A 23,169-nucleotide genomic window follows, 5' to 3' on the forward strand; every position below is an offset into this window, starting at 1 on the left:
AGAATTGCAGTAGGTAGATATTTATTCTCGAAAGGACTCTAACAATGACATTGCAGAATGGGCAATAGATCCTATCGACAGATTGGGCCATATATTGTCAGATCCATGGGTGTTAAATGAGACAGAAAATGGCATTAGCAGATCTCTTGCTGTGGGCTCTTTGAACATTCAACAACCTCAAGATCAAGAGATGCAGCAGTTTTCACTTGGAGCTAGTGCTCTGAATGCTGAAATCAGTTAATTTGGAACAGCTCTTTGCCCTCCTCCACCCTCATGCTTGCCTATCTATTCCCCACCTCCTTCCCTTTATTCCATGGTCCATGTCCACTCCTACTGGATTCCTCCTTCTTCAGGCCTTTGTCTCTTCTACCCATCACCTCTCAGCTCCTTACATCACTCCCTCTCATCCCCTCTCCCCCACCCACCTACCTTCCCCCTCTCAGCTGGACTCACCTATCACCTGCCAGCCTGTGCTCCTCACCCTCCCCAGACCTCCTTATTCTGGCTTCTGCCCTCTTCCTTTCCAGTCCTGCTGACTGGAACATCGACTGTTTATTCCCCTCCATAGATGCTGCCTGACCTGCCGAGTTCCTCCAGCATTTTGTGTGTGTTGCACATAAATCTGAATCTTCCTTTCGTATCTAAACGTAACTAATGAAAATTACGCACTGCATAATCTAGTATTTAAATTTGGGACCCATCCGTCAATCCTTGCCTTGCACTCAAATGTAACCATGTGAAGATGTGATGAGATGATAAATGCCACATTTTTGATAATTATTTTAAATCACAGTATTGCAATTAATGTTTAATCTTTGAAACTGAGCAGTATTTTTCCCTTTTATGTTTTTTTTGCCATGCTTTCACAAGATCACAAGATCACAAGATAAGGGAGCAGAAGCAGGCCATTCGGCCCATCGAGTCTGCTCCAAGGAAAAGGGAAAAAGAAATGGGGTGGGAAAAAAAGAGAGAGAAAAAAAAAAACTATTCTAATCCCATTTGCCAGCCTTATCCCCATATCCCTTGATACCCTGACTATTTAGATATCTGTCTATCTCCTCCTTGAACACCCCCACTGATCTGGCCTCCACTGCTGTGCGTGGCAAGGAGTTCCACAATTTCACCACCCTCTGGGTAAAGAAACTTCTCCTCATCTCTGTCTTGAAACTGTACCCTCTAATTCTAAGATTGTGCCCTCTGGTCCTGGACACGCCCACCAAGGGAAACAGCCTAGCCACATCTACTCTATCCTTACCTGTCAACATTTTAAATGTCGCTACGAGGTCCCCTCTCATCCTTCTGTACTCCAGCGAGTACAGTCCAAGAGCCGACAAACGCTCATCGTACTTAAGCCCTTTCATTCCTGGAATCATTCTCGTAAATCTCCTCTGAACCCTCTCCAACGTCAGCACATCCTTCCTAAGATGCGGGGCCCAAAACTGCGCACAGTATTCCAAATGAGGCCTCACTAGCGCCCCGTAGAGCCTCATCAACACTTCCTTACTTTTATACACTATACCTCTCGAGATGAATGCCAACATAGCATTCGCTTTCTTAACCACCGATCCAACCTGGTGGTTAACTTTTAAGGTATCTTGTATAAGTACCCCCAAGTCCCTTTGTACTACCGCACTATCAATCTTCTCTCCTTCTAGATAATAATCTACCCGCTTATTTCTACTTCCAAAGTGTACAACTGCACATTTCTCAACATTGAATCTCATCTGCCATTTTCTTGCCCATTCTCCTAAACTGTCTAGGTCCCTCTGCATTCTTTCTATTTCCTCTATGCTCCCTACTCCTCCACTTATCTTGGTGTCATCCGCAAACTTAGCCACACAACCATTTATTCCATCATCCAAATCATTGATGTACAAGGTAAAAAGGAGAGGCCCCAACACCGACCCTTGCGGCACACCACTAGTAACCGGTAACCAACCAGAACGAGATCCTTTTATTTCCACCCTTTGCTTCCTGCCAACCAGCCAATTCTCCACCCATTTTGCTACCCTGCCCATAATTCCATGACCTCTCATCTTATTAATCAGTCTCTTGTGAGGCACCTTATCAAAGGCCTTTTGAAAGTCTAAATACACAACATCTACCGCCTCTCCCTTATCCACCCTACCTGTGATTTCTTCAAAAAACTCCAATAGGTTGGTCAGACAGGACCTCCCCTTCACAAAACCATGTTGACTAGGTCCTATCTTGCCTTGCGCCTCTAGGTATTCGGTAACCTCCTCCTTGAGGATAGACTCCAATAATTTTCCCACCACTGACGTCAGACTAATAGGTCTGTAATTGCCTTTGTGCTGCCTCCCACCTTTCTTATATAACGGAACTACATTCGCTACCCTCCAGTCCTCCGGAACCATGCCAGAATCTATCGATTCCTGAAAAATAATCGCCAACGCCTCCGCTATCTCCACAGCCACCTCCTTCAGAACCCGGGGATGCACCTCATCCGGTCCGGGAGACTTATCAGCCTTAAGCCCCTTTAGTTTTCCAAGCACCTTCTCCCTATTAATCTCAATTGAACTCAGCTCCAATTCGTGAGACTCCTGACTAATGGGCACATTGCTTATGTCCTCCACGGTGAAGACCGATGCAAAATATTCATTCAATTCCCTTGCCATCTCACTATCATCCATTATAATACCTCCTGCACCGTTATCAATTGGTCCTATGTCAACCCGTGTCTCTCTTTTATTCCTTATGTATTTAAAAAAACTCTTAGAATCCTTGCGAATGTTGTCCGCCAGCTTCCTTTCGTAACTCATCTTTGCTTTCCTAATGACCTTCTTAGTTTCTCTCTGCAGATTTTTAAAATCGTTCCAATCTTCTGTTTTCCCACTAATTTTTGCTACTTTGTACGCCGCCCCTTTTGCTTTTATTTTATCCTTCACCTCCCTCGTTATCCACATCTGTGCCTTTTTTCCATTCAAAACCTTCTTTTTTCTTGGAATATATCTGTCCTGCATTGTCCTTATTTCCTGTAGAAATTTCTTCCATTTTTCCTCTGCCGTCCCTCCAGCTAACTTACTCCTCCAATCAATTTGGGCCAACTCATCTCTCATACCTTTGTAATTTCCCTTATTCCACTGAAATATCGATACACCAGTTATCAGCTTCTCCTTCTCAAACTTGAAACTAAACTCAATCATATTGTGATCACTTGTTCCCAGTGGTTCCTTTACCTTTAGTTCCCTAATCACCTCGGGTTCACTACACAGCACCCAATCCAAAACAGCCGATCCCCTGGTGGGCTCCTCAATAAGTTGCTCCAGAAAAACATCCCTTAGACATTCCACAAACTCACTCTCCTGAGTACTACCGCCTTGCTGCATTTCCCAGTCCACCTTCATGTTGAAATCCCCCATAATTATCTTCACATTGTCACTCTGACATGCTTTTTCTATCTCAATCTGCAACTTATGGTCCACTTCCTGACTGCTGTTCGGGGGCCTATATATGACTGCTATTATTGTTCTTTTACCCTTGCTATTTCTCAGCTCCACCCATAAGGATTCCACCTCCTCTGACCCAATGTCCTTCCTTTCTATTGATTTTATATCGCTACTAACCATCATGGCCACACCTCCCCCTCTGCCTACCCTCCTATCCTTCCTATATACTGTATACCCCTTGACATTCAGTTCCCAATCACATCCATCATGAAGCCTTTCCTGGCTGCTGGAATATATTCCTTAACATAACAACAACCACCAAGTGCCCAACCTTTTCATGTGAACCTCTACAGTGAACATCAGCAATCTATTCAACTGCAGAAGCCATCCTATCTGTGAATTTATGAAAATTTAGCAGCAGAATGGGGGTTAGCATGGGGATAGGTCATTGTTCACTGTACGGCAATCAGGAAGGAGACCCCCTGATTTTTTTTATTACCTTTCTTAGGGGCACAAAGGTAGTATTTTGACTGAGATAAAGTGAAATCATGTGGAACTTCACATTGTGTATAACCAGATGTGAAAGAAAAATCAAATTCAGCTGGAATAGCATACATTAAATGACTCAACCCGAAATATTAACTCTGATTCTCTCGCCACACCTGACCTGTTGAGAGTTTCCAGCATTTTCTGTTTGTATTTCAGATTTCCAGAATATGCAAGGCTTTTTTCAAATTTTCATATCTTGAAAGCATAAAGATGCCTTGGGTTTCTTTCATCATTAGACAGAGAGGTTAAGAGGTGATTTGACTGAAGTTCTAAGTATTATGAACTGCTAGGATTAGTAGAAAGAAACTATTTCTGCTGGCTCTCAAGTTGAGGACCATGGATTAACGAGTCAAAGTTTTGAGCTCATCCACTCAGCAGTGAAATTGGAAACATTTCAACATGTGAAAGGTCGCAGAAATTTAGAACTCTTTTGCATAAAAGACAATTAATGTTAGGTCAGTGATTAATTTGAAACATTTTTATTAACCAAAGATTTTAGGGGCATGAGGAAAAGGCAAGTATATGGAGTTAAATCTTAGATTGGCCACGATCGTATTAGAAGGCAAAATAGGCTCGAGTTGTTAAATATTCTTCTCCTGTTCCTGTGTTTATCCTGACAAACTTTGTCTGTGGAGAACACAGAAAGTTGGATTTGCATTATGTTCATTAACATGAATAATTTGTCAAAACCTCAAATATTTAATTAATATAGCTTAATGGCTTAAGCAGCTCCAAAAATGATTGCGTTTGCTGGTTTTCTTGCAGATTACCTTGGCACCAAAACGCAACACAAGTGCCATCATCATACAGGCAGAAGGACAGATGTCTGCGTTAGCCTTGGACATCCATCATTTACAGCAGCAGGTAAGCCAAAACCAGAATAAATCCTTGTCTCATTCTCCGTTAAAGTTGCAAAAGTTGACTGAACAATGGACGTACACCTAGAAATTCATCTTTGGTCAGTAGATCTGGTTGTGTTGTATAGTGGCAGTCAAGTGTTGCAATTTTTTTCAGTGGTTAAGAAGGCATACAGTGGTTAGGAAGGCATATGGTGTATTGTCCTTCGTCAATCGTGGAATTGAATTTAGGAGCCGAGAGGTAATGTTGCAGCTATATAGGACCCTGGTTAGTCCCCACTTGGAATACTGTGCTCAGTTCTGGTCACCTCACTACAGGAAGGATGTGGAAGCCACAGAAAGGGTGCAGAAGAGATTTACAAGGATGTTGCCTGGATTGGGGAGCGTGCCTTATGAAAACAGGTTGAGTGAACTCAGCCTTTTCTCCTTGGAGCGATGGAGGATGAGGGGTGACCTGATAGAGGTGTATAAGATGATAAGAGGTATTGATCGTGTGGATAGTCAGAGGCTTCTCCCCAGGGCTGAAATGGTTGCCACAGGAGGACACAGGTTTAAGGTGCTGGGGAGTAGGTCAGGGGTAAGTTTTTTACTCAGAGAGTGGTGAGTGCGTGGAACGGGCTGCCGGCAATGGTAGTGGAGGCGGATACGATAGGGTCGTTTAAGAGACTTTTGGATAGGTACATGGAGAAAAATAGACGGCTATGGGTAAGCCTAGTAATTTCTAAGGTAGGGACGTGTTCGGCACAACTTTGTGGGCCGAAGGGCCTGTATTGTGCTGTAGGTTTTCTATGTTTCTATGTAAAGTCCAGTGAACATTGGTGGACTCCAATAATCTGTGTACTTAGCACTGGTGAATGAGGATGCATTTCTAGGCAACTTAATCTCTGTCCAAATCTATTAGGCTTCTTATTTGGGTGTCCCAGCTGAATAACAACTTCTATTTGATGTACAGAAGGATCTTGAGGTCCAAGTCCATAGCTCACTGACAATGGATAGGGTGACAGACAAGTAGATAGGGTGGTAAAGAAGGCATATGGCATGCTTGCTTTCATCAGCTGGGGCATTGAGTATAAGAGTCAGGTTGCAGTTATATAAAACTTTGGTTCAGCCACACTTGAAGTATTGTGTGCATTTCTGGTTGCCCCATTACAGGAAGGATGTGGAGGCTTTGGAGAGGGTGCAGAAGAGGTTTACCAGGGATGCTGCCTGGATTAGAGGGTATGAACAATAAGGAGAGGTTGGACAAACTTGGGTTGCTTTCTCTGGAGCATCAGAGGCCAAAGGGAGACCTGATAGAAGTTTAGAAGATTATGAGAGGCATAGATAGGGTAGACAGTCAGAATCTTTTTCCCAGGGTAGAAATGTCAAATACTAGAGGACATGCATTTGAGGAGAGAAGCGGAAAGTTTAAAAGAGATTTGTGGGGCAAGATTTTTACACAGAGAGTGTTAGGTGTCTGGAATGGGCTGACGGGGGAGTGATGGAAGTAGATACGATGGTGACATTTAAGAAGCTGTCAGATAGATACATGAATACGCAGGAAATGGAGCGATATGGATCATGTACAAGCAGAAGAGATTTAGTTTAATTAGGCATCATGTTTGGCACAGACGTTGTAAGCTGAAGGACCTGTTCCTGTGCTGTACTGCTTTGTGTTCTATTTATAGATTACCTTGGATATGGCAAAAATGCCACACTGGACACAGGCCCATTATTGGTTAATGCCCAAAGACTAGCTGTGTCTTTGGAGGTTGCACCGTCTCTTCTCCAAACACTTAAAGTTCCTGTAGACATTTCACACATTTTATCAGATCCTACCAGCAGTCCAGAAGATCTGGGTTGAGAGAGCTAAAGGAACAATAGCAATTTTTCCTTGCACCGCTGGGTGTGACACTCAGACCAAAAGAAAAGGATAGCACACCTCACACATTTAAACAGAAGTTCTGGAAACAGAGGAAGGAAGCTGGAGATGGAAGCTGAGCGGGCAGCGTGAGGCAGCTTGAGCAGCCCCTGGGGCACCCACATGGAGTCAGCCAGTGGGCAGGAGACAGGGACTGACTCCACTCACCCCATCAGCTCTGCTGGTTCATAGATCAGTTTACACGAATTCTGGAAACACTCAGAAAACACCCATGAAGAAAGAACAAAGTTCACATTTCAGGTCAACACATTTTCATTCCCCCCACCCCCCAGTTCAGGCTGAAAATTGTATCTGAAGACCTGGCAGCCTGATTATTAAAGGATCACAGCATAAATCAGGTGCAGATTAATTCTTCTTGTGCAGCAGAACCGTTCAGGAACTGCATAGTGGTGCAGCTGGTAGAGCCGCCACCTCACAACCCCAGAGACCCAGGTTCATTCCTGACTTTGGGTGCTGTCTGGGTGGAGTTTGCACATTCTCCCTGTGATGGTGTGGGTGTCCTCCAGGTGCTTCATCCCAATGATATGTGGATTGGTAGGTTAATTTGGCACTGTAAATTGAGCCAAGGTGAGGAATTTGGGAGGAATTGACAAGAATACGGGGAGGATAAAAAATTAGATTAATGCAGGATAACTGTAAATGGGCAGTTGATGGTCTCGTGGAGGGGTTTGTTTCTGAGGCTGTATGAGTCTATGACTTCACTTCTGGTGCTACATCAGTGTAAGTTTGCTCTCTCCAGTTTTTGACTCCATGGGATAAGCGTTAGCAGAAATGTAAAATGAGACACATCTTCTATGCCAGGTCACTCAGGATTTTGGAGATGGACAGGCTCTGAATAAGGCTGCAGGGAGAACATTAACCAGGACTCTGGAGCTTGAAGCACTTGTAAATGAAACTTCAAAATCTATAAAAGGTAGGCACTGTACATCATTCATTGATAGTTCAGGGATTTGATGAAAACTCAAACTGGTTTCATGATCTATGTCTGCTTAAAATATTGTGTCAGGTTCTGCCAAATCTAAGCGGATATGCAAGGTAGAAAGTGCCATCTGCTGTGTGTTCCACAGCATAGCAGGGTTGAAATACCTGCTTGCCTTTCACCACATTGATATAACCTTTCAGATTCAATCAGATGGACCTAAAGTGAATATCAATATCTGAATGAATTATCAGCAATATATCCTTCAATGGAGACATTGAAGCAAGAGACAAATTTTGTTTTTCACTTCAAGTGCTAAATGCATGCAAGCACATCAGTCACTGCTCATACTTCCCAATATTTGGTTCTGTTGAGTTCAATTTATGGGAGGAGAAGTGGGAGGTGATAATATTGTGAGCCAGCTACCAAAGGCAAATTTCTCTCTTACAGTGTCTTCGACTCAAAATGGCTATGTTTTTAAAATCAATTCTGCATTTAAATCTTTGGAGATTGAATTGTTGGTAATCCATACAGATATGGATATTTACTTTAGGTCCAAACAATCAATGCAATCTTCCAGATTCTGTGTGGATATAAGGCATACATTTATATTGGATCCTTGTAATAGAATGTGTCCAATAGATGCAGATGCAATTTATGATGCACAAGAACTTTCAAATGTAATCTCAAGTAAAAACGGCAGGCTTGAATGAGCACTCAGGTTAAAGTGGTCTGGGAGTGTTCAAGCCAGTTAGAATTTCCCATTAACATTGCAAGAAAATGCCCTTGAATCTTAGTAAGAGTGATTTCCTTTTTAATTTTGCTCCAGGCTATGGGCCATCTCTCAGGGGAGATTGTAAATCAGTCACCTACACTCACGTGTTACTCTGACCAAGATGTGTGAGACTGGCAGTGTCCACAGGCAATTTCCATCTTTTTCCCTGTAATTCTCTGGAGGGCCTGTTACCAGTGCCCTGCACCTCTCCCTAATGGCAAAGTCATTATATGTGTGTATGCAGCTGTCACATGAGTGCATGTGGCTACCTCAGCTCAATGACAATATAGGGCCCTTCTGTGTAAGAACAATATTTGAAACACAGGAAGCTAAAATTCAGATCTATAAAGTGATTCAAATGCGATTGAAAAATATACTTAAGAATGTGTGCTAAATATTATTATAAAATCTACAAATAACTTCAGATTTTTCAATCTGTCCCTCCTCCAGTCATTCCCCTTCCTTTCAAGAAGCTGCCTATTTTTCTCAGTATGTAGGGCTACCAGAAGATGCAGCAAATGAATCTTATTTACTTTAATATCTATCCAGTTGTTTAAGTATATTTATTTACAGGGTTTGGGCATTGATGGCAAGGTCAGCATTGTTTGTCCAACCCCATTGTCCCTGATCTGATTATGTTGCTGAGCCATTTTAGACGCAGTTCAGAGCTAACTATATGCCTTGAGTCAGGAGTTGTGTTTTGGCGAGACAGGGGCAGGGTGGCAGACTTCATCCTGAAGAACAATACTGGACCAGCTGGGTTTTTAAGGCTCTGGTAGTCTCATGGTCAGCACTACTGATACTGTCTATTTTGTTCATTTCCAGATTATTTCATTAATTACACTTCAATGTCTTTAAACACCTGCCCCTGGATCATTGGTCCAGACTTCTGAATTATTAGTTCAGTAACTTAGCCACTATGCTATGATAATTGTTTCTTTATCAACAGCTGCTATCTGACCAGCTGAGTGTTTCCAACATTTTCTGATTTTTATATTGCTACCATTCCTGATTGTTACCTTTGTGATTTTAATATATCAAAGGCCTCTAAAATGTGCAGAGGTTAAACTCCAGATGTTAATCATTATTTGACACAAATGCTAAAGAATGTTATGATTATGGACCATAATTTGCTGTGTTAGAGCATCCAACTGCATCTGCCATTAGATCTGCCCATACATGTTTAGGATTTAAAATTTTTGCGTTACACTTTGCTGAAAGTGCGTGTGCTGATAATGTCACAACATGAGAACTGGGGCCTCTCGGATTTGAGAGAACATTTCAACTAAACACATTTTTCTTAAAGCGTTATGAAATTCATGATGCATGGACCATGAAGAAGGGTGAATTAGAGTGAGTAAATTCAATGTCATAGCACGTAATGGAAGATAAAAAGAATGAAAGTAAAAGTACATAGAACAGTACAGCACAGGAACAGGCCCTTCAGCCTATGATGTTGTGCTGAACTAATTAAACTAGTAATTAAATGATTGAATAAACTAATCCCCTCTACCTAGACAATGTCCATATCCCTCCATTCTCTGTACATTCATGTGCCTATCTAAGAGCCTCTTAAATGCCTCTATTGTATTTGCCTCCACTACCACGCCTGGCAGCACATTCCAGGCACTGACTACTCTCTGTGTAACAAAAAACTTGCCCCACACATCTCCTTTGGACTTACCCGCTCACCTTAAATGCATGCCCTCTAATATTAGACATTTCAACCCTGGGAAAAAGATACCGGCTGTCTATCTATGCCTCTCATAATCTCATAAACTTCTATCAGGTCTCCCCTCAGCCTCTGCCACTCCAGAGAAAACAACAAGTAGATTGAGAAAGAAAGAAAAGAAACAGGAAAACTTAAAAAAATGTCTAAAGTTTACATTTTAAAATCTCCAGTCTAAAGAAACTTTGCGCTTGTAATAATGGCAGTAATTAACCTGTATGCTATCATTAAAAGGATGCCTGCACCAAACTGAAGGATGTTTAACTTTCCATGATGAGTTTAGTTCATATCTGTTGGAGAGCTTCACATCATACATTGGGCAGCCAGACAACAAGGTGACAGTCAAGCTGCTAGTCTCGGCAGCAACTTTTGGACTTCTGCTATTAACTGTGCATTTCGCATTGCTGTGAAATATTTGCATAAATAAGAATCATCTCTTTTAGACTTGATTATTTTGGCACAAAGTTTATAGCCCAGTAGTTACTTATGAGCTGCATGTTCACTGACCAGCACATTCTAATCTGTAAAATTCTGCAGCAGAACAGCCAAACTCTAAAGTAGCTTTTCTTATGTTTTTTTATGGTTTCCTAGTTTTAATTGGACATACCCTGTTAAATATAGATGAAGCTTAAGAAGAAAAGTCAGTGTTCTAGATTGCAGACTATAATACTTGGCAAAAACAACATAGCATTTAGTGCATGTGAGTGTTGCCAAGGGAAATCCAGTGATTATAAAAACATACCATTCCAATTTTAAGTAGATTTTATGCTCTAAGTACCAAAATTATTTTAAAATGCAGGGAAAAAGACTTACTTTTTGATGTGGTTGGTTATGAGCTGTACTCTACAAACTGGAAACTTGTTTATAGGTTTCAGAACCCCCTGACCAAATGAGAATTAGATTCTGCTTAATACTGTATTTACCTGCAAGATCAGTAACAAGGATACAAGTCGACAGGGTACCTACACCTTTTTGCTGCACCAATTCTGTTCTCATCATGCCTACCAGTATGGACTTGTTCAGTAGCTGTGTTGTTATTGACCATCTTGATTTGTTATAATATTTTTCTTCAAGTTGACTGAACTAACTCGTTCCCGTCGTTTGTTCTTAGCTCTTGCTGACATAGCGAATCGCCTGAATGAGACTCTGGGCACTGACCTGACTTTTTCCAATACCAGCCTGCACCACCTTCAGCATGAAATACTGGTCATGCTGGAAACCATGAGAAAAAGAGGGTTCAGTCAATCAAAAGACATTGCAGTGACCGAACTAAAGTGAGTTCCTTTTTTATTCATTCGTAGGACAAGGATCTCACTGGCAATGTCCCTGTACTGAGGGACTTACTGGGCTATTTCACAGTCAACCATTTTACTGTGGCTGAGGGTCACACGAAGGCAAAGCTTGTTACAGATGTCATGTTACAGATAAAGGCTTGTTATTTCCCTTAAGGGAAATAGAAAGCAAGAGTTTTTTTAAACGACAATAGAGTATTTTCATTGTTATCACTACTGAGGCAAACTTTTATATTCTGGATTTCTTTAATTACTTGGATTTAAGTTCCCCAGTAGTAAGGGTAATAAGGGTTGAACAGATCTCCAGATCAATAATCAAGGCCTAGGTATACTGGAATGTGTTATAGAAATAATATTCAGGGAAAACATTAATAGACACTTGAAACAGTTTGAGATGATTAAAGAGAAGGAGTGTGGATTTGTTAACAGTGTTAATTGTGTTAGACAAAGTGATTTTTTTTTGATGAGGTAGTAGGGAAGATTGTTGAAAGGAATGTGATAAATGTTGTTCGCATGGATTATCAGAAGGTCCCATGCAAAAGGGCAGGGAGCAGATGAGGCCGATGGATATAAGGGTTCACTAACAGCATGGGTAAGAAATTGCTCTGCTTTTGATTATAAGCCAGTGATAAATGTTTGCTTTTCATACAGGAGGATGGTGGAAGTTTCCCAGGGTTTAGACATGGGTATGCAAGATAAGGTCCCCAAATCTGCAGATTACACAAGTTTGGAAGTGCAGTAGACCATGTGGTAGATAGTAATAGATTACAACTACAAGAGCCTTCCTCTCAATCTTCCTTATCACCATATACATCTCAATCCAAGCTCCCCACTGCATCATGGTGGGGCAAGGGGGCGGGATACCCAGTGGCTATTGGCCAGTTGCAGCCTCTGTTGAGGGTGGAGGAAGGGAAGGTAGAAGTGATTGGGGCCTGTGCTGAGGTTGGGTTGGATGGAGTGGGGGGAGGATGGTATGAAGGAATGATTGGTGACCATGCTGATGTCAGGTGAGGTGGGGTCAAAAGTTACCAGGAGAGGTTGCACACGTGATGGCTGTATTCCCATCTTGAGCTCCGGATGTGGAGTAGGAGGCAGGTGGAAGAAGAACACTCACAACCCAGAGAAAAAAGGGAAAGAAAATGCATAGCATCTGCCACAATATAGAAAAATAAAATAAGATAAGATATCTTTATTAGTCACATGTACATCGAAACACACAGTGAAATGCATCTTTTGTGTAGAGTGTTCTGGGGACAGCCCGCAAGTCTTGCCACGCTTCCAGCACCAACATAGCATGCCCACAACTTTCTAACCCATACGTCTTTAGAATGTGGGAGGAAACCAGAGCACCTGGAGGAAACCCATGCAGACATGGGGAGAACATACAAACTCCTTACAGACAGCGGCCGGAATTGAACCCGGGTCGCTGGCGCTGTAATAGCATTACGCTAACCGCTTCGCTACCATGCCTGCCCTCAGGAGTAATCCATTCAATCCTTCAAACATGCACTATTCAATATGACTGTAGCTGATCCTGTCTCAATACCAGATCCTTGCTCTCCCTCCATATCCCCTGATGCCTTTTGTATTTGGAAATCTGTGCACACCCCCAGGACAATAAATCGCAATGAATGTTCCAATGTAGTGAAAGATGGCAACAAAGATCTGCACAGGAAGAGCCTGCTTACGGCAATTAAAGAAATGGTCCATATCTCCTTTTTAAGTTCTGATGAAGGGTTCTTCACCCAAAACTCTGACTGCTTCATTCCCCGTTGATGCTTCCAGGATTCTCTTCTTGCTTTGGATCAGCAGTTTCTTGCTACAAAGTTTTTTCTAATGTTGGTTGAGAGATGAATATAGAGCAAGGCCTGGCTTTCTTCCAAATAATACTTCGGTTTTCAAACTGGTGGGCAGGCTCCTCTTAGGGAAGTTATAAAAACATAAGGCTCTTCTTTAATCAGCATTACTCAATTGAAAGTTGATTTCTTTTTCCAGAGCAAAACATGTACCAACTTTTTCCGGGTTATTCCACAACATTCCAGTGGTTTGATTGAGCATTTCCTGGCTGGAATCATCCCTGGCATAGATTTGGTCTTGGAGCGCACGGAAATACGTAATTCCCCATATAGTTTGTGCAGTAGAATGAGAAGTATTGCTAGTGGAATGTTTGGATGATACTGCACTATTGAGCATGTAATACTGTATCTGAGGACAATTATGCCTAACTTGTGACATTTATCAGATTCCATCTTTTTGTTCCGTCTATGAACCTAGGGCTGCAGAAAGACTGCTGATGCAGGTGCAGAAGGAGTTTCAGAAACCTCGTAAGGAAATGGAGGAGTTGAGAAACCAGGTAATGGATGTCTTGGTGCAGCACAGCAGCAAGTTGCATGAAGCCCAGGACTTGGTGAACGAAGCACGCAGCAGCACCAGTGAAACAAACCAGCTTCTCCGCAGCATCTCAAGCAACCTGGCAGAGCTCAAGGTAGAAGAGAAATATAGGAGCCAATAGGCCATGATGTGGTCACTGGAATCGAAATCAACCAATAGCACCATCTGCCTTATATAACAATACCTGGGCATTGCATCCTGTTCCTGAATTGTACAAACTACAGTTGTATTCTCTGGAATTTAGAGGGTGACATAATGACTGGAAATAAGCTTTCAAGGTGATCTGATGGGGTAGGTAGAGAGCTAATATTGCAATAGTTAGAGAAACTAGGATGAGGAACTATGGTCTAAAATCCAACCATTCAACTTAGGAAGCACAAGACTCTGCAGATGCTGACATCTGGAGCAACAAACAATCTCAAATTTTTTGGTAATGATTTGAGGATTCTGGAAGGGCAAATTTCCATTACCCAAACTGCCATAACATGGAGTACACTGTGTAAGGTAGATGGCAGAGTGTAGATGTCCTGAACACACTGGCAGGGGAGGTGATAGAAGCAGATACAACAGTAACATTTAAGAGGCATTTGAGCAGGCCCATGAGCAGAAAGGGAATAGTGGGATACAGGCTATGTGCATGCAGATGGGATTAGTTAATTTGGCATCATTGTTGGTGCAGAATTGGTGAGCCGAGGGACCTGTTCCTGTGCTGTACTGTTCTATGATCTACAAAGCTTTTTCTTCCTTTAATGAAAAGTGTCCCAGTCCCTGGGCACAGGAAATCATTTTACTGAAATGCTAGTGATGTACTTTGCCCAACTTCTCAACTTACAAAAATTTGCTCAGTTAAATATTTTCCAGGAACCAATTCCTTTCTTAAACCAAAGAATGGCTGTATTCCCATTTTCAATTGGAATAGGGCACAAAAAAAGGCAGTGAAATATGCTTTTGATTTTAGAATTGAGTAGTACAGATAACCCTTATACTCCAGATATATGTTGTCTTGGTGGAGCTGATAAATCAGCGTAATATCAGCCTACGTTTAACCTATAAACATGTACCTTTGCAAATCACTTCTAGGTAAGAGAAAGAAACCAACAATTAACCCATCCATAATTAGGATTTCATAGTTCAAGTAACCAGTGAACTGATTATAAGTGCTTATTAATTACATGGACTTTGGTCCCATAGTTGGGGGTATGCTTGCCCTGATAAGGTCTGGCAAATAAAATTATTACCAAAATTAAAGTGTGCACAGGGTGGGAAGTAATAGAGTCATAGAGTAATACAGCACGGATACAGGCCCTTCAGCTCATCAAATCCATGCCATCCACAGTGCCCACCCAGTTAGTCCCAATTTCCTGTGTTTGGCCCATATCCCTCTAAGCCCCACCCCTCCTTATACCTATCCAAGCGCTTCTTAAGTGATACTACCTGCCTCAACCACTTCCTCTGGCAGCTCATTCCATATACTCACCACCCTCTGCGTGAAAAAGTTGCCCCTCAAGTCCCTCTGAAATCTTTCCCTTCTTACCCCAAGTCTATGCCCCCTAGTTTGGGACTCCCCTATCCTGATGTAAAGACTGCTACCATCCGCTTTATCTATGCCCCTCATGATTTTATAATCTTGTAACATGGTTGGTAACTAGCTGTCAGGAAGGAGCCAGGGTTTTTGATGAAGTGGTCAAGCCCTAGCTGCCATGGTGTGATGAGTGCTGTTCCTCAGGGATTATTACAATGGCCTCCACTTAACCACAGTGGTGCAGCAGGTAGTGCTGTTGTCACACAATTCCAAGGGCCCAGGTTCAATCCTGACCTCCTGCTGCCTGTCTTGTGTGGAGTTTGCAGATTCACCCTGTGACTGCATGGGTTTCCCCTGGGTGCTTCGGTTTCCTGCCACATTCCAAAGACATGCTGATTGGCAGGTTAATTAGCAGATGTAAATCACCTCTAGTGTCAGTGGGTGGTAGGAAAATTAAGGAGCAGTTGAAGAGTAAGTGAGAAAGAATGGGTTACAGGGAAGTAAGTGAGGAAATGGGATTGATGAGATTGCTCTGCAAACCAGCATAGGCAAGAGGGGCCAAATGGCCTCACTCTATGTTGTAAGGAAATATGAGACCATGCGATTCTGGTTGATGCTACCATACATTTTGCAGTGATAAGGATAGAACTTAAAAGAACAAAGGGGTGAGTTAAACTTCCACCAAAAGGATGGATTGGTACTCTATCAGAGACTAAGGTCAAATATATCTATTAAATTTAATAAAGGAATCCAACCAAGCTTTCGCTTTAAATGTAGATGGAACAAAGGGCAGGCAGCCAATCCACTACAGGTAGCAGGATCTTCATTTAAATATTATGTGGTTACTTGCCTTCATTTTACCAGTGACTGTAACTTTGGCCACCGGTGAACAAGTCTGAATCCTTTCCAGATTTTTTATGCATAGGTTAGTGGAAATCTTGATCACTTTCCCCTGAAGACTGATGATCCTGAATCAAGTGAAATATTCTAATTGGTGATTTCTTTTGATTCGGTTGGATCAAAGTTGAGAAAGTGATGTTATTGAAGAAGAAAGAGGTTGAAGGGCCTGTTCCAGTGAAATCCAGTTACCTTTTATTTCTGGCATGGGGGCATACACTGGGAGTGAACTTGAGCATGAAGTGGAAATTTTACACTTTCATGTAACAGTTCACTCAAGGTGAGCCCAATATTGGGAATTTTGGGTCAGCTAGTATGAACAAAGAACATGACACTCCACTTAGTGTGGGAGTTTCATCCCATTTAAACTGTAGGATAAGTAAATTACTAGATTATTTTGTAATTGGTTTCCTATACATTATAGAAACACATCCGACTTATCAGTCAGATAAAGAGTTTTTAATACAATCAAATTATGATATGGCTGTGGAGTGGAAAATTATATTGAAATTGCATTACCTTGCCATTACCATTAGCTTTTACAATCTGAGGAGAACATGATTCTCCTGAACTCAAATTATACCCTGGATATTACAGGAGGGTTTGCAAGGACTACAAAATACTGGATCTTTGTTTACTATCTTTGTTTAACGTTTACCAGATATGGTCTATCAGTGATGAAAATTGCTTAAAAAAATGCATTTAACTCCTGAAAATGTTTAGAACGCTGAAGGTTCATGTAGTGAATTCCAGTTCCTGAACATTTCCTGTTTATTCGAAGTTCTTGGTTCAAAGGGTAAATATCTGTGGACCATAAACCTAGTCAGGGGTATGATTTGAATAAAATATACATTAACTCAGGTTCCCCATATCTTCAGTAACTTCTGCAAAGTTAAATAAACTTACTCCATATCCCTACAAACAGTGCAAATTAGTATTTAATAATGTTCTTAATTCAGATTTTAAATATCATTTTAGTTAGTATTAGAGTCATATAGCACGGAAATAGGCCCTTCACCCAACTGTTCCATGCCAACCAACATGCTTATCTAAGCTAGTCCCATTTGCCCGTGTTTGGCCCATATCCCTCTAAACCTTTCCTATCCATGTATAGGTCCAAGTACTTTTTAAATATTGTTAATGTACCTGCCTATACCACTACTTCTGGCAGCTCATTTCATATACTGACCACCCAATGGGTGGAAAAAGTTGCCTCTCGGGTTCCTGTTAAATATCTCCTCTCTCACCTTAAACCTATGCCCTCCAGTTCTTGATTCCCCAACCGTAGGAAAAAGACTAGGGTCTAAGAAAAAGAATAGAGTGTGCATTCACCCTATCTATGCCCTGCATGATTTTATACACCTCTATAAGATCACCCCTCATTCTTCTACACTCCACTTTAAAAAGTCCCAACCTACTCAACCTCTTTCCATAGCTCAATCCCTTAAGTCCCAGCAACACCCTCATAAATCTCCTCTGTACTCTTACCAGCTTATTAAAATAGACCATTCTATTTATGTATGATTTGTTCAATTTCCAAACTGGTATCAAACATTACACACAGGAGAAGCAGCAGACATTGGACAGAATGAAGGCACTGACAGTAAACCTGACCCAAGACGGACGAGAGATGGTGGACCATGCAGCAAATATGGTGGCAGATGTTGTGAACGACACAGCTGTGAGTTTCATTGTAACTGTTAACTTCTATTTCCTTACCATTGCAACCCATTGTTACTCACTTGGACAGCAGACTGGCAACTTGCTCCTAAGCCTCTACCAGTGCTAATGTATAGCAAGTCATTAGGTGGTGCATAAGTGTGGCTGAGGAATAATGGAGGGTAGAAATTTGTCCTCTGTCAGTTACACTACGCCTGCAATAAGTGGCAGCTGTATGTTGTACTCCCTTCCAAAGTATGATGCCATTAACTCCAGCTAATGGGAATGAATCTATACCATCAGCACTCCAATCTGGAGAACAGGCATAATTTGATGTCCTGTAAGTATATGAGAGTGCTGAGTTATTCCAAAATTGTATATACCTTGGAACTGAATTTTGCCACTCACTATTAACTTGCATGTCATAAAAAAGTTATTGTGGGAGTGCATGATTGGTCAAAACTACATGTATAGATTTAAGATTCTATCTAATGTTAGAAGAATTAAACAGAGAAGTGCCTGTTTCCATTTGCAATTATTTGATGTGAAGCAAAGCATAATCTTATTGTAAATCAATGCTTGCCATGCTAGTCAGAAAGTTAATTTTACATTTGACAAGTTAATATTTAACCTGTAAGGTATTTGAATTGTGGCAGATTTGATTCTGTGTGGGTTATTAAAGCTCGGTTACTCAATGGAGTGACATCAGATTGAGTGGAACATAATTGTAATCTAGTTGAAATAATTACACTTCAATTTGATTTGCATTTGTGCAAATAATTACAAACAAATTATTTAATTGTTTTCCTCTTTCATACATTCTGTTCTTCCAGTGAGATTCAGATATCCATGGGCATAGAGAGGCCCTATGCTTTGCCCATGTTGCCATTAAATATGCAAATCCAGGCAGTGGCATGTGTCGCTGAGATAGTGACAGACTGTATTGGGATGAGGTGCAGTATGTGCAGTTCCTATCCATATGAAATCCCATTCCTTCCAATATCTTCCACTGCGTACAGCTCAGTCAGATTCACAGAAGGGGAATATCATCACTCAGCTGGGGGTACTGAGCCACCATAATATTGGCTGAGATCAATTTACTATATTGTTCAGGATGTAAACACTCGGTACTAAGCTTCAGGAAACTGGACAAGAGATCAATGTTGGGTAAGGTGACTCATTTGTATTTTGTGCCATGCTGGAGCTGAAGAAGAAACAAGTGGCCGTGTGTACAAACCGACAAAATGCTGGAGGAACTCAGCGAGTCAGGCAGCATCTGTAGAGGGAAATGGAGGTCGACATGTCGAGTCTGGACTGGCTGCCTTTACGCCTTTGTGTATTTTCAGTACTTGTCAAAACTGTTCCTCTTTATCTATGACAACAGATTCTGGAGCAATACAGTGATCAGCTGGATTTGTGGAATGCCCAGATGAGGAGGCACATTGACAAGCTGGTGATGGAGATGACTCAAAAGAGTGTGCTCAGCCTTGTCTACAGGGCAGAGGACCACGCTGAAGAGCTCAGTAACCTTGCTTATCTGCTGAACAGGTCGGTCTATGTAAATGTGTCTTCCATGGCAACAGAATGCAGATCATGACCATCAAAGTGCCATTCTGCATTAAATAGTTTAATTTTTTGTTAAAGAAAGTGAGGTCAGATTGGCAAAATCTTTTGAATATTATTTTTATACTATGAAGAAATAGTTGTACTTAAAATGTTTATAAATATTGGGAAAAGTTTTTTCCCTCTGCAGAACGCAACTGTTGTAACAATGCAAAGTCCATCCATGGATCCAATCAATCAAGTACAAAATCTGAAAGAAAACTCCTATAACACCTGCCATTTCAATGACTTGATGATATCTAAATTTTGTCCTTGCTCACTTATGTAAAATATGCCATTGCATGTTGTACTTCACCATTAAATTCAGCCCTGTGGAGTTTAATGGGATTGAATACAGGGAAATGGGAAATCTTTCAGGTTTTTTGCTTCCAGGAAGGTTCTTGCATCACCCCAAGCAAATAAAGTGCTGATTCTATCTAGTTCCAAGCCAGACTGCTGAAAAGGATACCTCTTAAGTACTCAAATGCATGCGCTTGAAAGGGCAGATATTTCCAGAGAGACACTCATTCAGAGAGAGGTGTTTGCAGTCCAATTGTCACATATTTTTGGATTCTCCCACTCTGTATCTACCATTCCAGAGGAAAGACTGGGTCAGAAAAATGCAAAAATTAATAAATGCATGAGGAATGTCATTTATTTAAAACATATGAATCATTCCATGTTAGCCATTACAGTGAACCATTTTGTTATTAGTTCCCTTTCAGCTGTAAGGAACGTGTCCCTGAATGCCACAGTAGCTGTGAATGCACACACCAACATCAAGGCGCTGGTCGAAGAAGCCACAGCTGTTGCTTTGGATGCAAGGAGCAAAGCTGATGCTGCTTTAAAGTTGGTGGGTATTTGCTGTGTTGAATTTAGTTTGACGGTGTGTCAAAGCCAGCCAATAAAAATTGTCCTCAATTTGTAGTGAAGTTGGAAATGGGCGAATAAGAAATTTGTTACAACTTCTTTAATTACTTGTTCTGCAAATTTCAGCTGATATTTCTGCTATTTGTAGAGAATGTGACAAGATGCTCTCCAGAAACTGACAGTGTCTCAGATTATCTTTTACTTTCTGTTGGCTCGTGTGTAGTTTCATTTGCGATAAAAGTGATACGTGAGCTCTGACCAGTGTCAGCTGTTTGTGGCACAATGCAACCTAGAGTGGCTGAGAACCACAGTAGTTCTGAAAGGCTCTTTCCCTTCCAGTGCTCCTGATGCTGTTCGTTTCCCAATATGCACTTTCAAAAAGGATGAAGTGGAAAATTGCCCCTGCTTTAACAGCTAGATCAAACAGTGCAGACGTGTGTGAATAACAGTACGTGCATTTCACCCATGTATATTTTAACGGAATGCAGACGTTGAAATGGAGAAAAGATCCATCACCAGCGAATTGAATAGCTAAGATGACAGATAGGTTTTTATAGCAAATAAGTGGTGTGGAAGTGGACTGGGGAGAGCTTAAAGTAAGGGAAAATTTAGGAAGTTCAAGAGGAAGTACAAAACACTCATGCGGGGGGGAACAATGGAGATAATGATAACCTGTGTGACAGAGAACATGAGGTGGAATGGCTTTGTTAACGAAGGATGAGATTAGTACAGTAGTGAGATATGATCTTGGCTCAGAAATTAAGATGTAGTATCAGTTTGGGTGGAGATAAGGAATAGCAAGGGGAGGAAGGCATTGTTGGGAGTGGTCTATAGACCCCCACCTCCCCCAACAATAGCTACTCTGTCGAACAAAGTATAAACAAGAAATATTGGGGACAGATAAAAGAGATGCTGTAAAAATTATGGACAACTTTACTCCTTATATAGATCATGCAAATTAAATTGGCATAGATAGCCAAGAGAATGAGTTCATAGGGTGCATTCAGGAGAGTTTTTTTTGGAACAAAATGTCGGAGAACCAAATAGGGAACAGGCTATATTAGATCTAATCAAGTGTAACAAGACAAGATTAAGTAATAATCACATGTAAAGGATCTCTGGAGAAGAGTGATAATAACACGACCAAACATCATATTCAGTTTGAAGGTGAGAAATTTGGTCTGAAACTAGTGTCTCAAGCTGAAGCAAAGGTAGTTACAAAGGCATAAAAGTAGTGTTGACTGTAGTGGACTGGAAGAGTAGATTTGAAGGTCAGATGGTGAGTAAGCAGTGACAAATATTCTCAAAAGAGATGTATCCCACTAAGAAATGAAGACTTTGTAAGAAGGATGATCCATCTGTGGCTAAGTGATGAAGTTAAAATGGTGTCAAATTGAAAGAAAGGCGTGCAATGTTGTAATGATTAATGATAAGCTGGAAAATTAGAAACATTCTAGAAACCAGCAAAAAGAATAAGGAGGTGGGAAATAGATTATGTAAGTAAACAAGAAAGAAATATAAAAATGGGTTTAGGAACTTTATGTACGTAACAGGAGAGTAGCGAAAATAAATGTCAGTCCCTTGGAGGGCATGACTAGAGAATTAATAATGGGAAATGGGAAATAAGCAGAGACTTTGAGCAAATATTTTGCAACTCTCTTCACTAGCTAAGACATTAAAAGCTTCTAATAATAGGGAACAAAAGAGAAGGAGGAACTTAAGACAATCACGATTAGTAGAGAAGAAGTATTGGGCAATCTAATGGGATTAAAGGGTAACAAGTACCCTGGACCTGATAGCCTACAACTACATCCTATGGTCTTAAAAGAAGTGGCTGCAGAGAGAGTGAATGCATTGGTTGTTATCTGCCAAACTTGCCTACATTTCAGGAAAGGTCCCAGATTGCTCTACTCCAGAGAGTCCTGGAATAGATAGAGTTTTAGACTATGGGGGAGATGAGGATTATTGGAAATAGGTGGGAAATTAGAGAAACAAAGGACTGAAGATACTGGAATCTAGATGAAAAACACGATGATGCTGGAGGAACTCAGCAGGTCAGGCAGCATCTGTGGAGAAAAGCAGGCGGTGAACGCTTCAGGTCTGGGCCCTTCTTCATGACTGAAGATAGGAAAAGGAGAAGCCCAACATACAGGAGGGAAAGCAGAGCAGTGATAAGTGGACAAAAGAGGGGAGGCGGGGTGGGCACAAGGTGGTGATAGGTAGATGCAGGTAAGAGATAGTGATAGGCAGGTGCAGGGGAGGAGGGGAGAGCAGATCCACCGGGGGATGGGTCTAAGAAGAGAAAAGAAAAAAAAGGTAGAAAAAAAGAGGCTGGAGAAGAGAAGAAGCATGGTGGGGGGGTGGGGGGTGGGTTATTTAAAGTGGGAGAATTCAATGTTCATGCCGTTAAGCTGCGAGGTTCCAAGACAGAAAATGAGGTGCTGTTCCTCCAGTTTGCGCTTGGATTTCTCCTGGCAGTGGAGGAGGCCGAGGACTGACATATCAGTGATAGTGTGGGAGGGGGAGTTGAAGTGCCTGCCAACAGGGAGTTGAGGCGAAGTGGAGATCAGAACAGTTCTCGTCTTAATGAATGGTGGAGCAGGGTTGAGAGGCCAAATAGTCTAACTTCTATTTTGTAGTTATTAGTCTTAACTTGACTCCCTTCACGTTGCTCCACGGAAACTTATATAACACTGCAGCACTTGGATTTCTACCTGGCATCATGCAGTGACTCTCATCTTTATTAAATATATTTCCTTATGAAATAAACAGATGCCAT

At 41.4% G+C, this 23,169-nt stretch overlaps 1 protein-coding gene across 1 annotated transcript in view; it reads left to right on the forward strand.

Moving 5' to 3' along the window:
* The window catches only part of lama1 (laminin, alpha 1), a 274,266-nt gene that overhangs the window by 182,881 nt on the left and 68,216 nt on the right, over positions 1–23,169 (forward strand). The window contains exons 34-40 of the mRNA XM_052022961.1: positions 4,722–4,820; positions 7,536–7,647; positions 11,269–11,431; positions 13,724–13,934; positions 17,824–17,940; positions 19,303–19,466; positions 20,235–20,377. Of these exons, the coding sequence (XP_051878921.1) occupies positions 4,722–4,820; positions 7,536–7,647; positions 11,269–11,431; positions 13,724–13,934; positions 17,824–17,940; positions 19,303–19,466; positions 20,235–20,377 (1,009 nt within the window). The remainder of the gene's footprint in view (positions 1–4,721; positions 4,821–7,535; positions 7,648–11,268; positions 11,432–13,723; positions 13,935–17,823; positions 17,941–19,302; positions 19,467–20,234; positions 20,378–23,169) is intronic.

Source organism: Pristis pectinata, chromosome 9 (genome assembly GCF_009764475.1).
Source record: "Pristis pectinata isolate sPriPec2 chromosome 9, sPriPec2.1.pri, whole genome shotgun sequence".
Taxonomy (NCBI): Eukaryota; Metazoa; Chordata; class Chondrichthyes; order Rhinopristiformes; family Pristidae; genus Pristis; species Pristis pectinata.